We start from the raw sequence: 14722 nt of genomic DNA, 5'->3' as shown, positions 1-14722 counted from the left end.
TTATACATGCAAAATTTAATTTTTATGGTCTATTGGTACACAAAATTAGAACCTTTTGGAATCCTTTAATGTACCAAAATGTGCCTAAACATCAATCAATTGCCTTGAAACTTGGCACAACCTGTTTTTCACTATCCAAGCCTATCCTAGAAGTTTCATGGATTTTGGTTTCTCACAAGGCAAATGAGTGACATTAAGTTTGTGTTTGAGGAGCTTAATGTGGCTTAACGTACAAGATTTAACTTCAATGTTTTATTTCCCCCAATACATTAATCTATCTATTCAAACATATTCTAAAAAATTTCAGGACATTTGATAAAAATACCAAAAGTTATTTACATGTAACTATTTTTTTTTTACAATCCTAAAACATATGGGGGCCTATTTATCAAAGCGTCAATCTTGGTGCATTCTCCGGCGTCAATATGCTCGCCAAACATCGCTGCCGTGGATCTACATATAATGCCCTTATTTATCAAAAAACATGTCAAAAACACATGCGTCAAGTATGGTGCGATGAGCATCGGACTGTTAACTAACAGTCATCAATGTCGCGGTTATTTGGGTTTTTCCCCCAACTTTATTTATACCATTTCATTACTGTCCATGAGCCCATTTCTCTAAAGCTAATCTTTTATTTCTCATCTGTTAATGTCCAAGAAATAGCTTGATTTATACCTCAAACAATATCTCATAGAAAGTTATTTTTATATTTATTTGTTATGAAACTTTCACATCAATTAATGTGTATTTGTATTTCTAGAAATCATGATATGCTTTCATCTCATGTTATTTATTTTATTATAAATGATTATTAATGCTAGAATTTGTACATATATCTTTGCACATACATATGTGTGTGTGTATATATATATATATATATATATATATATATATATATATATATATATATATATATATATATATATATATATATATATATATATATATAGTGTGTGTTATGTCAGAAATCTTTTGCAAACATATTTACATGTTCCTTTTTATTGTTATAAACAATGTTGTCTTTCATATCTCTGCGTTTATTTATACCACTATATGTATAGTGTAAATGTATATTATTCTGAGCAGGAATAATTGCGAACATAACATGTCATCAGGGTATCGTATGTATTTATTTGCAATCAATGGATATTTTAAGAGTTGGGCCAGTCTTCTCTCTCTACCTGTGTAACTCCTCCTGATTGCAATCTAGTTTTAAAAACTACCCCTTCACAGGTGTTATAAAATGGGCTGGCATATAAGATGAAATTTCTTAATGAAAATTAAATTCAAGAGAAGGAAGAAATATACTGAAAATAGCATGACAGTAAAGGTGATTTTAATTTCTGCTGTATCTGAATCATGACAGTTTAATGTTAGGTGGGCTATCCCTTTGAGCCATCATCTTAAGATTATATTGAATCAAACATAATACAAATTTTAAAATAATTGAGGCCAATTTAACAAATGTCTTGTGAACCTGATCCGACAGTGCGGATCAGGTCCGCAAGACAATCGCTGAATGCGGAGAGCAATACACTCTCCGTATTCAGCATTGCACCAGCAGCTCACAAGAGCTGCTGGTGCAATGCCGCCCCCTGCAGACTCGCGGCCAATGGGCCGCCAGCAGGGGGTGTCAATCAACCCGATCGTGTTGAATTCTGGCGATTCCCGTCTGCCTGCTCAGAGCAGGCGGACAGGGTTATGGAGCAGTGGTCTTTAGTTATTTGCGTTGTGGGGGTTTGGCGGATTAGGGGTTAGTAGTTTTATTAAGATTAATGTGTTGTGTGGTTTGGTGGATTGGGGTTAATCGATTTATAAGGTTTGTTGCGATGTGGGTTAATACATTTATTAGGTAGTTTGTGATGGGGTTGGCTGATTTAGGGGTTAATACTTTTACTAGGAAGTTTGCGATGTGGGTGAATGGCAGATTAGGGGTTAATAGTTTAATTAGGCATATTGTGCTTTGGGGGGTTTTCGGTTTAGGGGTTAATACATTTATTATTAGTTGTGATGTGGGTTTGATGGCGGATATATGGGTTTTCCATGTTGGATTTATTTTTGGGAGGCGGGTTAGACTTTTACGGGAGATTTGACATTTTTGTTTTTATTTTCTTAGGCGCTGGCAGTTTGTAAAGTGCCGTAAGTCACTGTCGACTCCAGAAATTTGTATTTACGCTCATTTCTGGACATTGCTAGTTTATCCGACTTACGGTACTTTATGAACTGCCGGCGGGGTTTATTGGAATCTCCGATGTGCAAGGGTTTCAGCAGTTGCGCTGACGCTGGTGCCGCATATGTAATCTCGCCTGTAATGTGAGTCACTAAGATCTGAGGGCCTGTTATGGAACATTATTTGGGCTGGAGGTACATGGGCTTAAGGTGGATACCCAGAGACAAATGTGGAATTTTATATCCTGGACACCCCATGTACTTTCATAACTCTGTCTTAAGTCCATGTCACCCTATATCCATAAATACAGGATGGGTACAGGGTGTGAGTGCCCCTTGTGGGCGCAATTGTGACTCTATAAACCAAGTGGGCATAAAAGGACTTAATAGTTAATAAGAGCTGTTCTTATATTCTGTAATAAGATGTATTTTATTTACGTTTCTAATCCGATTGTGTCTCAGGAGTTTGTTTGGGTAAACCGATTGTGTTCCTGTGTGATTATGTTAACTAGACTGCCCAACATCAGATTGTCTGAGTAAACTTTCTTCCCCAGTTAATTAACTTGATATGTTAATCTGTTTTACCTGTTTACCTTTACTTTGTTTTTACCCTTGGTGTCTAGCTGTATACCTATGGACTATTCTAATAAAGATTACTTCTTTTAATCAACCTGAGTGTCAGCCTCACAAAGTTTTGCTAAGGGATTTGGAACATTCTCCTCTTTTTACTGTTTTACCTGTGAATAGACAATTGTTAGAGGTTTGATGTATTGTTCATATGTTTGCTTTACTGTTTAACCAATTCCCTATGTAACCTGAAGCTCTGTAAATCTGGAATGCCAGGGTGTATAAATCTGTGTGCTGCTTTCAAATAAAGTGTTCATTTTTGTGTTCAGACAACTAAAGTGTTGCCTCAGATCTGTTCTCCTCCATAACTTTAGACTGCGGTCAAAGGGGGGTAGCAGGAGCTATTGCTCTGGATAAAAGGATGTCCAGGACAAGGGAAGTGTTCCGACGGAGGTACTCATTCGGGGTACCAGGCGGTCCTTCACATCGCCCCTCATTTTCGTCACATTCCTCTGCACTTTTTCCAGTTACAAAATGTTTTTGGTGCCCAAAATAGCATGGCATATTCAAGGTGGTGTCTTACCATTAATTTATAAAGAGGCAAAAAATTTTTTTTATTATATATATATATATATATATATATATATATATATATATATATATATATATATATATATATATATATATATATATATATATATATATATATATATATATATATATATATATATATACATACATATATATATATATATATATATACACACACACATACACACACTAATCTAACATACTGAAAGGGTCATGAAACAGAAAGAATATAATTTTAAACAACTTTCCAATTTACTTGTATTACCTAATTTGCCTCATCCTCTTGATATCCTTTGTTGAAAAGCATATCTAAATAGGAGCAGTAGCTGATGATTGGTGGCTGCACACAGATGCCTTGTGTTATTGGCTCACCCATGTCCATTGCTATTTCTTCAACAAAGGATACCTAAAGAATAAAACAAAATTAGATAGAAGTAAATTGGAAAATTGTTTAAAACTATTCTTTCTGACTCATGAAAGAATAATAAAAAAAAAAAAATTGTTTCATGTCCTTTGAACATTTGTAAAATGTTTGGAAGTCATTATTACCTTAGATACAGTTGGTTTTTTTTCAATAGCTAAACTCCATTCACCGTTTGCCTTATTTGGAAGAGCCAATCTGAAATTGTTACTAGAGTAAACACATCTAGCCACGGTCCTTATGTTAACAAACTATTGGTTTTGCAGTTTGTATCTTAACATAACTGATGAAGCCAATTAGAGTCAAATATTGTACAGGGTTAATCTCATCAAGCCCGCCATGTACATTATCAGTTCTCAGAAAAGTTTTTAAATTACAGGAAAACTTGGCAAAATCATACAAGTATAATGCAAAGCGTTTTTACCGTCCCTTTAAAAAGCCACAACAAAAAAGACCTATCCTTATAATAGTCCTTTAGTTTTCTTTTATTCAGTATTTCCCTTTGCAAACAGGGAGTGAAGCATAGATAATGAATTATTGTTAAATGTGAGTCACTTATTTTAATGCAGGTTCAATGGAGCACCCAAAACCACATTTTCATCAAAGATGCAGCCAGCAATTTACAATTGTCTCTCTGGTGAACCAAAGGAGTTTTTGTCTGCTGTAAACAAGCAGGGAGAGATATTTAGTGTATGAATGCGATTTATTAGATGGAACTTCTGTTAACCTTTGTTAAAAACGTAGCTACTTTCCAATAAAGTATATGTAGGTAGGCTCAGAAGCACACACCCGTCGTAAGATATATGGCAATGTTTGCAGCAATGTTCATTTCAACAGATCTCAAAATGTGCACAATCCTGGGCATATCTCAGTATGTTTTCAAGGAGCTGTGGCAATGAGGTACATTTGATAAAAAAAAAAAAAAAAAAAAAAAAAAAAAAAAAAAATTGGTTTTCATTTTTTTTTGTACACTTTATCCTAATTGTGAAAGTGTAATACTTTAACTAGTAGTAGATGGATACAACTCTCTGGTCTATTTTATGTTCTTTTTTTTTTTTTTAGGCCTTTGCAGTCTGCTTAGATCCTTTGTACTAAAACATTAACATAGGACACAGAAGACCTACTCAATACCAAAGCCAAATGTTACCTTCTACTGCTATTGGCAGATTAGATCACCCCTTCAACAAGGGTTTAGGAATTAGCATATACGCCTACCTAGGTTTAGCTTTCAACAAATACCAAGAGAACAAATAAAATGTTATGATAAAATTAAATTGGAAAGTTGTTTAAAAATTACATGCCCTATCTGAATCATCAAAGTTTAATTTTGACTAGACTGTCCCTTTAAACAGTTCAGCCATAGAGTTTTACTGAATTATTGCCTCACAACCTCTATGAATCCTTATTAAACTTTTTTCTCCACAGCTCCCATCTTGACTGTTGTAATCACTTACTTTTTAGCCTTCCACTTACCCAATTCTACCTACTTCATTCCATCTCAAATCGTTCTGTCAGACCCGTGTACCTCAGCCACCATTTTGTATCGACTGCTTTGCTTAAACATTAGTTTCACTGGCTTCCCATATCCAGCAGAATCTTGACACTCACAAAGCCTCCTTAACCTGGCTCCTTTTTATAACCCTGCTATTATACTCACCCATACACTTTCTACACTCTTCTCATGATTTACTCCTCTTCCGCAATCATTTCCTCCTTTACTTGTGTACGACACTTCATTCTACCTCATTTCTGTAAAACTCCCTTTTTCTCTCAACTGATATTTCCATACCTTTAAGTCAGCCTCTGAAGTTGCAGATGCACTAATCAGTGACTTTTGTATACTCTGAGATCAGTACCAGGGGAGAGTACAAAATGCTAACCTGCTCTTAAAGTGATGGTAAACGTTCCCCTTTGTAAAAAACAAATCCAGAATGTTGTTTTTCGTGAGCAAATGGTTTGAACTGTCCTCTAATTGACACTCTAGTCACAAATAAAAATAAAATTGTTGGAGTGCCTTGTGGCAAGAGCACTGATTGGAAAACAGTTCAAAGTGTTATCTCACAAAAGAGACTACGAGATGAATTTCCTTCTGTGGGAGGCATGATGATTTTGCTGCAAGCTAGAGTTTAAGAATCTCACCTTTAGAACTAAATTATTTCTGTCTGTCTGGGTACAGAAAATATGCTTTGAGAATTTGGGGAATTGTGATTATAGATTCAGGACTATGAATGGTACTGTATGTACTATGGAAGAATGCATACTGACGGAAATAGTTACATAACCAATACTGTCATTCTGCTGAGTCGCTGGCGACTAATTCTCTTAATGGCAAGAGGGTTTCTGTAATGTGAATATGACGTACACAGCTGTAACTGACACATTGTACCCATCTAGTATGTCTAACTAATGCAGAACAGTTTCAGCATCAGTGTAAAAAAAATGTATTTAACATGCAAATACTTTACATAATTTAAAAAGGGACATTAAACACTTTGAGATGGTAATCTAAAATGAAAACATCATTTATATAAAAATAATCTGCAATATACTTTCATTATTTATTTTGTCCCCTTTTCCTGTAATTCCATTCTGAAATTGTGAACTTTTTAGTCCCTATTAGAAATGGAAATGCAGAACACTGTTATATTCCACACAGAGTTTGGCTGCACACTCTAGTGACCTATTTATAACTGTCCCTAATTGGCTACAGTAGAGAAGGTAACCTAAGTTACAATATGGCTGCTCCCATTGTTTTATAGACACTAAAACTATACACTTATTTTGTCACTATTTAAACAGCTAATGAAACTTCAAAAAAATACATCTACATGCTATTCTCAGATAAATCTTTTCTTTGAATGCATCATTCTATCTAGCATTTATTTTGTGTTTAATGTCCCTTTAACATGTTGCTGATATATTCTATAATTGCATTTTTAATTTGGCACAAAAACTAGAGAGTGTGCTATACGTATATATATATATATATATATATATATATATATATATCCATAGCATTATTGAATAATCAACTAGCACATCTAAGCAAGTAGCCCCCCCTTGCTTTTCCCCAGAAGAACTGTGCATACATTGTTACCAATGCACATGAGGATTCTGGATAAGTTATGCAAATTAGACATACAATATCTCATGCTTGTTGCTTCCAGTACTGTTTTCAACCACATTGCTCCTAGGGTTGCCACCTCAGCCATGTTTTCCTTGACACTTATGAGTTACACATGCTGCAGGGAGGAACATGTATTGTGTTTCTGGACAGCGCTATTCATATTCCTCCCTGCAGTATGTGTAACTTATAAGTGTTCTGTATTGTAAGAGACGGGTGGTAACCCTACTCTTCATTGTCTGTCTATACATATATGTAGTAGCAGAAAAGTCACAGGAGCTATGTCTTCTTAGATTTGTGAAACCCTGCATTGCAAGTATGAGTCCACAGAGCAATACTCAGATCACATCTTTGTCCTTTTCCATATTTACCCACAATGAAATCCATGCCCTCTTATTTTTCGCTAGTTATACGGACACAGACATTAGACCAGGATAACCCTTCCTTTGCTTATTTCCAGTAATAAATCCTAACAACCTCACACTAGAACAATGACCACCATCTAGTGTTACGTTTATAATAGAAGTAATATACCTGCTCTTTACTGAGAATTTTATTTTACAGTCTGCTATATCTCTTGTTTTTTTTACAAATATGACGGCACCTTTTTCCATATGACAACTGTTAGAAACTAACCATAACATAATGAAGTGCCTGCTCATTAAAAGCAAAAGAACGTGCAACTTTTCTAATCTTCTTGCAATGCCATTAGTGTATGGTGGGTCCCTGAATGTGGGACACTCTTAGGCACCACATTTTATCCATGTTCAGGATTCTTGCACTTTAACCTTTTTCAGTGGGGATAGTCCATATATCCAGCTCATTTTCAGAATTGTAATACTTTCTCAGATTACTTTAAAATCGTTTACATGAGCAGGACAACGTTTTACAACATCCACTTTTGAAAAACACATCTAGTCTGCATTTAATTACCAATGATTAAAGGGACATAAAGCCCAAAATGTTTCTTTTGTGATTCTAATTTAATTTTATTATCACATTTTCTTCGTTCTCTTGGTATCTTTTGTTGAAAAGCAGGAATGTAAGCGTGCATGTGGCTGGAGCATTATATGGCAGCAGTTTTGCAAGAATGTTACTCATTTTCAAGATCACAGCACTATTTTCTGCCATGAAGTGCTTCAGATGCCTACCTAGGTATCTCTTCAACAAAGAATACCATTAGAACGAAGCATATTTAACAATTGAAGTAAATTGGAAACTTTTTTTTTTTTTTTAAATTGTATGCTCTGTGTGAACCACAATTTTTTGTTGGGGGGGGGGAGGATTCATACACCTTTAAAGGGACATTAAAAGGATTCCAAAACTTTCGTTTTTGTTGCATCAACTGACCATCAATATCATATCCTACAGTTTTTATATCATCACATACCTATTTATACTGTCCAGCATAAGTTTGAACATTATAAAAGCTCATTTTTATTTTCTGTGATGACGTCATATTATCCAACCCTCAAAAATGGGCTGTGCACTATACAGATTTCAATAGCTGTTATATATATATATATATATATATATATATATACACACACACACACACACACACACACCACAATAGGAGCTGCCATGTTGTAACTTAAGTTACTTTCTCTGTTGTGGCCAATTAGTGACAGTTATAAATAGGTCACTAGAGTGTGCAGCCAATGGCAGTGTAGAATATAACAGTGCTCTGCACTTCCATTTCTATCAGGAACTGAAATGCTCACAATTTTAGAATGGAATTATAGGAAAAGGGAACAAAAATAATAAAAAGTATATTGGAGATATATATATATATATATACACAATTTTTCATTTTATATTACTATCTCAAAGTGTGTAGTGTCCCTTTAAGCACCTGAGGATCAAAATGTTGTCAACTTGTATTTTAGTCAGTAGCAGCAACCAGATACTACAGGACCCTCAGTCATTGTAACCGCCAACCAAATAAATGTAAACATCTTTGAATCTGTTATTTCATGTTCAGTGCACTTCCCAGCTCAGTGGTTGCTGCTGTCCTACACTTGTTTATCCAACTGCAGACCAAATGAGAAAAAAAAAAAAAAAACAGCAACCATGGGGCAGGGGAGTTGCTGGAAGCCTATCATATCTGGGAGAGGGAGATTAATCAGCGCTTGTTGCCCAATTGGATGAATAGATCACAATAAATAAGTAATACAAAATAAACTATATATGCTTAATCAGAAAAAAAAAAATAATAAAAAGAACTTCATATAATATAGAATGTAAAAGATCAATAATAGGTGAATAAAATAAGTAAATTTCCACTTTTAAGCTCTGCGTCAATATTAGTCTCACCAATGAGCAAAAACGCCAGATATGTAGATAGTGTCCAAATGCAGAATCTGGTTGCTGCTATTTCACCGATGGTGTCCTTCAAACCGCCCGGAGTATGGTAGAAGCCACATTTCTGAAAAGAAGCAGAGCGCAACCAGAATCAAGTGCAGTATTTAAGTAAAGAGAATACAATGCTACAAAGTTGCACTTACAATGTTAACAAAATTTTAATTCATCTTCAACAAATACATAAAAATATGAGGTATCCCGCACGTCTCTCCTTAAATCGATAGCACCGGTCAGCGTCTGTTTGGATTGAACAGCTAAGGTCCATGCATCCTGCGTATTTTGGATTTACGTTTATATGTTGACTCTTAATCCTTATTTATGGTCTTCTACTTCACAGAATCCCTCATTCTTCAACCTGACAGTTCTCTTCTGGGGCTCATGCAGGGGAGTTTGTGAGTGCTATTTGAAGTTTAGCTAATGTCCGCTGTGGGTGGTCCTGGGTATTGACGGGTTCTTTAAGGGGTCATTTTGAGTGACAGGTACCCGTCAATACCCAGGACCACCCACAGCGGACATTAGCTAAACTTCAAATAGCACTCACAAACTCCCCTGCATGAGCCCCAGAAGAGAACTATGTCAGGTTGAAGAATGAGGGATTCTGTGAAGTAGGAGACCATAAATAAGGATTAAGAGTAAACATAAACGTAGATTTTGTTGAAGATGAATAAAAATTTCATTTACATTGTAAGTGCAACTTTGTAGCGTTGTATTCTCTTTACTTAAATACTGCACTTGATTCTGGTTGCGCCCTGCTTCTTTGCAGAAATCTGGCTTCTACCATATCTGGGGCTTGAGCCCTGTGACAAGCTGAATGAGTGATAATGATTCACATCCCTCTATAATCTGGCACAAAATGTATTTGTATACAAACCTCATTAATAAACCACAAGAACTACTAGCTGATATGCTGACTGAGCATCATGGGAAATGTAGTTCCAAAACCTCTGGAGGGCCAATTTTGAGGATGCCAGGCATAGGCTTTAGAAAAAAAAAACAACTCTGCTTGCTTTTGTGTATTTAAAAAAAAAAAAAAAAAAAAATATATGCTTTTACAACACTCCCTGGGATAGGACAAAAAGCAAATTTTGTAACCTGCAAACCGAGTTGATAGAATTAGCTTTTTGGCCTCTCTATGGAGTGTGGGAAAACCATGATTTTTACACAAAGACAAAAAGTGCTTAATGCCCCTTTAACACAGAAAGCTCATTTTACTAAGCAGCAGAGCAGAGGGATTGCTTAATGGGTCATTATAGTGAAATAGTTATTTTTTTTTAGAATGTGTAATTTTTTCACTAGCGACCCTGAGATGCTATGTGCACGACCCAGCTGATTAGGTCAGTGTCAGTTGTTCTCGGCAGCTCATGAGTGGTACTTTAACTATGTACTTAACCAATTTGCAGAGGAAAAACACATAGAACTGCAGGGTTGCATGTCATTTTTTTCACTATAATGGCCCTTTATTTGACCAAAAAAAAAAAAAAAAATATTCAATTGCCTTTGTGCACCCAAAGCATTAAAGCAGTGACTGCAAGGTGAGGGAAAAATGAAAATAAAGAAAGCTGTTAATTAATAGCTTCCGATTTCTCCCCCCCTCCACCACAACCGTCTATCCCCCTTTCTTAGCACAACTTGAAAATATAAATTCATGAATCTCTGAATTCTACTCGAGAAGGAGTTAATATTTAAAAGGGACATAATTAAAAACACTACTATACAGATTCATTCACACATAATATGCATGTCAATACAGGTCATGTATTGAAAAAAAAACAGTGCTAAAATACAAAGTCACCTTAGATTACATTTTAATCTTTATTAAAATCTTAATAGACCTATATCTTATTTACTTATAAACTGGAAGTAGAGAAATACTTGTAATGATCATAAAAGTCCTTAAAAGGACATTAAGTTTTTGTAATACATGCATAGTATATATCAACAATTAGGTACTGCATTGCAAAACACTTGCATATCAAATACTTGTTTATGAATGAGCATAAAGTCAAAAAAGAGGAATAGCACCAATAAGTCGTAGCATCTGTTATGGTAAGAAATGTTTATTGTACAATCCAATGTTAGAGTACAAACAAAGTCACAGTGGAGAACGCCTGACGCGTTTCGCGCATGCGTAGATGCGCTTCTTCGGAGGCTTCGAAGATGCCTCCGAAGAAGCGCATCTACGCATGCGCAAAACGCATCAGGCGTTCTCCACTGTGACTTTGTTTGTACTCTAACATTGGATTGTACAATAAACATTTCTTACCATAACAGATGCTACGACTTATTGGTGCTATTCCTCTTTTTTGACTTTATGTTCCCAAGCGGTTGGGTTTACCGCTTTAAGCACCATACACCAGCACAAGCCACCTCCGGGTTACAGAGCCGTTATTACTTGCCTTTACGGATTGCTTCCCCCCCCCCCCAGGAAACACCACTTGGTCCAGCCTTGCAACGTCACGGGTTAGGTACTGAGGAAACGTCCTTGCGTCGGATCTACTGACACGCCGAGAAGGGAAACACAGACTGCACCCCCCCGAAAGGGTTCATCGCCCACTCGAGGAGAAGTACAGGAGTGTCCCCAGGCACCCCACCATCGGATTGGAGGGTAAGAATTGATCGGAGACGCAATACTGTGATTTAACACTGCCACCCGTGACTATTAGGCTTTTGAGACACCTGGAAACTGTGGAACTTTACTTTCATTTCATTTTATACTTTGTCCATAAGGCACAACGGACTCTGTTCCTACCCCAGTGACTTTTCATATTGACTTTTTTTGGTTCTTTACTAATACACAGTTAATTGGGACCGAGAACTTCCCCACGACTGGGTGCTTTGATATACGTTTTTAAGCACCAGGGGATTATTTGATTCTGAACACAGTTTCTTCTTTTTGATGATTTATATATGAATGAGCATATACTGTCACTTTGTTAGCAAATTTGCCTTGTTTTGCAGTCTAGGGTCATACTTCTTGAAAAGCCTTTTAAACATTATTTATTTCCTTCCAGTTAGGGACAGATATACATGAGGACTCGCACTGCTCAAGCAATCACATTGTAATACTGTAGGATGCATTTTAGACTCTCTGGGACAATAAAAATAAAATACAGGAAAAGATGAGGAAATAATGGGGTGGATCATAATTTTACGCTTGCTCTGAACTTCTGCTATTAGTACCCAGGAAACATGAAAAAGTTATCTCCCAAAAACAATAAAATCATGATCTGTGTTTTATCATCCAAAAACCAAATGCACAGGATTAGCGATTTTCGTTTTCTTTAAATTTGGTAGCTGCATTCATTTGGATATTCATTTTTGTTTACAAAAACAAATATCTGATTTTAGGTACGAATTTACATTTGTCCGAAAACAAATGCACAATAAACATTGAAAATGGCTGATTGTGATCACTGACATAAAAACGGCTAATCAGCAGATGATAACATCGATAATTATCAAATGATAGATTGCCCTCAATCCCAGTTGGTGCACATTATTTTTATTTATTTCCTTTGCATAAAGGGGATTTCAATTTTGAGTTTACTGTCCCTTTAAAGGGGACAGTGAACTTTAAAATGGATTCCCCTTAACTTGTTTCCAATGGCTTATTCCAGCAGCAGACTATAACCTTTATGTTTATTTTTGTATATGAACCAGCTATTTTTGGTCTTTGAAACCACACTAAAATGGGCTGTGGTTGCAGGGATCACTTTTATACACATAAATGCTTCATTATCGTAGCTCTGTCTTAATAACTAAGCCCAATACAATTGAAAATTAACCTTTAATTAATAATCTAACCTAATCTCCCAGTTAGAGTGCAATTTATTCTACTGCCAATTTTAACACAGCTTTTCTACAGCCAACACTGAAGTGCTGAGATTTTCAGTATAGGTAGGAATACAACAGGTATAAGCAGCTTTTTCAATGAAAAAAATAAAAAGGTAAAGGTGCTTTTTAAAAACAATTTAATACACTGGATAAATGGGAACAAATTAAAGCAGAGAACATTTTTACAGTACACTGTTACTTTAAGTAAGTAAGGTGAACATATTTCCCCTTATGGAAGAAGAATTTTGAAAACTACTTACTGCAGGGGCCACGTTTAGGTTTTCAAAAAACTTCAGGAGCCCTGGGGTATGTAGTTATTTTTTAACCATTTCCTTTAAAAAGAAAACTCTTAGCCAGTTCCCGGCTCTCTGCTTTTACCCTTTAGCAAAAATTTTATAAATGTGCCTACAATACTTTCACATTCCCCTCGAAAATAATAATTCTTATTCATTTTAACAAGTGTCTTTAAAAGTATAAAGTTAATTATATTGGTGAACAAATTACAATCACTCACAAGCTGGTGTATATTGCTGAAAGTTTCTGAAGTTGTATGGCTAAAGTGATTGTTAAACACATACACCATAAAAAGTACAACATACCTCAGAGTACAGGATTCCCATGTTCTCTGTAGAATTATTTAAATCCTTTGATGGAAAACTTCCAGGTTACGGGTTATGTTTCCTTCATTCAGTATAAACAGAGTTACAAGAGAAAAAGAAGGAATAAAGAATTTTAAAAATTCTGAGCAAGATTCTTAAACGTCAGTGTTGATACCAAGGTGGAGGTGTCAAACAACATAATGCGAAAGAATTGCTGTTGAGGATGCCCAACCCATACAAGTGTCAACTTACACAATAATGACAGACTATAGCAAGTTCCAACAGAGTAATTCTCATTCATTCAGAACATACAAAAAGCATTACAAATGCCTGCTATACAGTTTATCAAGTCAATTTATAACCCATTTACTTTGTACCATTTATAGTAAGAAGAAATATATATATATATATATATATATATATATATATATATCTCAGTTTTTATATATGTCATGCAAAAGAGAAACAATTCTCTTTGAAATATATATATATATATATATATATATATATATATATATATATATATATATATATATATATATATATATATATATATATATATATATTAAGAAACAAAAAGAACATTAAAATAGCAAGAAAGAATTCTAGAATACTTGCTCAGAAGGATTGTTTGCCTATAATGGACATTATAGTGGAGAAATGACAAGCTCTAATTCAGTGTTTCTCAACTCCATTCCTCAGGACCCTTACTCAGGCCAGATATTCATTATATCTTAACTAGAGCACAGGTGAAATAATCATCTGATCAGTAGCCATGGTTACTAACCTGCTCTCACCCATAAGCTGATTATTTCGCCTGTGCTCTAGTTAAGATATAATGAAAATCTGGGTCCTGAGGACTGGAGTTGAGAAACACTGCTCTAATTCACAAACAGGGGTTACACATGGTTAAAGTGCTGCTTAGGAGCTGCAAAGCAGTGGTGGTCCTGAGGAGCAACTGCTGGTCACCCAGTCAACAGGGGCAGTCCCAGAGCTGGATCATTGGACTGTCACTGCTTATTGGCAGCAGTACCCACTCGGGCCAGCAGT

The 14722-nt window shown here is 35.5% G+C and overlaps 1 protein-coding gene across 1 annotated transcript in view; it reads right to left on the bottom strand.

The window, feature by feature from the left end:
• Window positions 1-13852, bottom strand: part of ANKRD22 (ankyrin repeat domain 22) — a 63135-nt gene extending 49283 nt beyond the window's left edge. The window contains exon 1 of the mRNA XM_053692210.1: window positions 13673-13852. Coding sequence (XP_053548185.1) covers window positions 13673-13693 — 21 coding nt within the window. The 5' untranslated portion in view covers window positions 13694-13852. The remainder of the gene's footprint in view (window positions 1-13672) is intronic.
• Between the last annotated feature and the right edge of the window lie 870 nt (window positions 13853-14722).

The sequence above is a fragment of the Bombina bombina genome, chromosome 9, assembly GCF_027579735.1.
Source record: "Bombina bombina isolate aBomBom1 chromosome 9, aBomBom1.pri, whole genome shotgun sequence".
Classification (NCBI taxonomy): Eukaryota; Metazoa; Chordata; class Amphibia; order Anura; family Bombinatoridae; genus Bombina; species Bombina bombina.
Note: the sequence above shows the minus strand (reverse complement) of the source record. Positions and strands in the feature narration are given on the sequence as shown.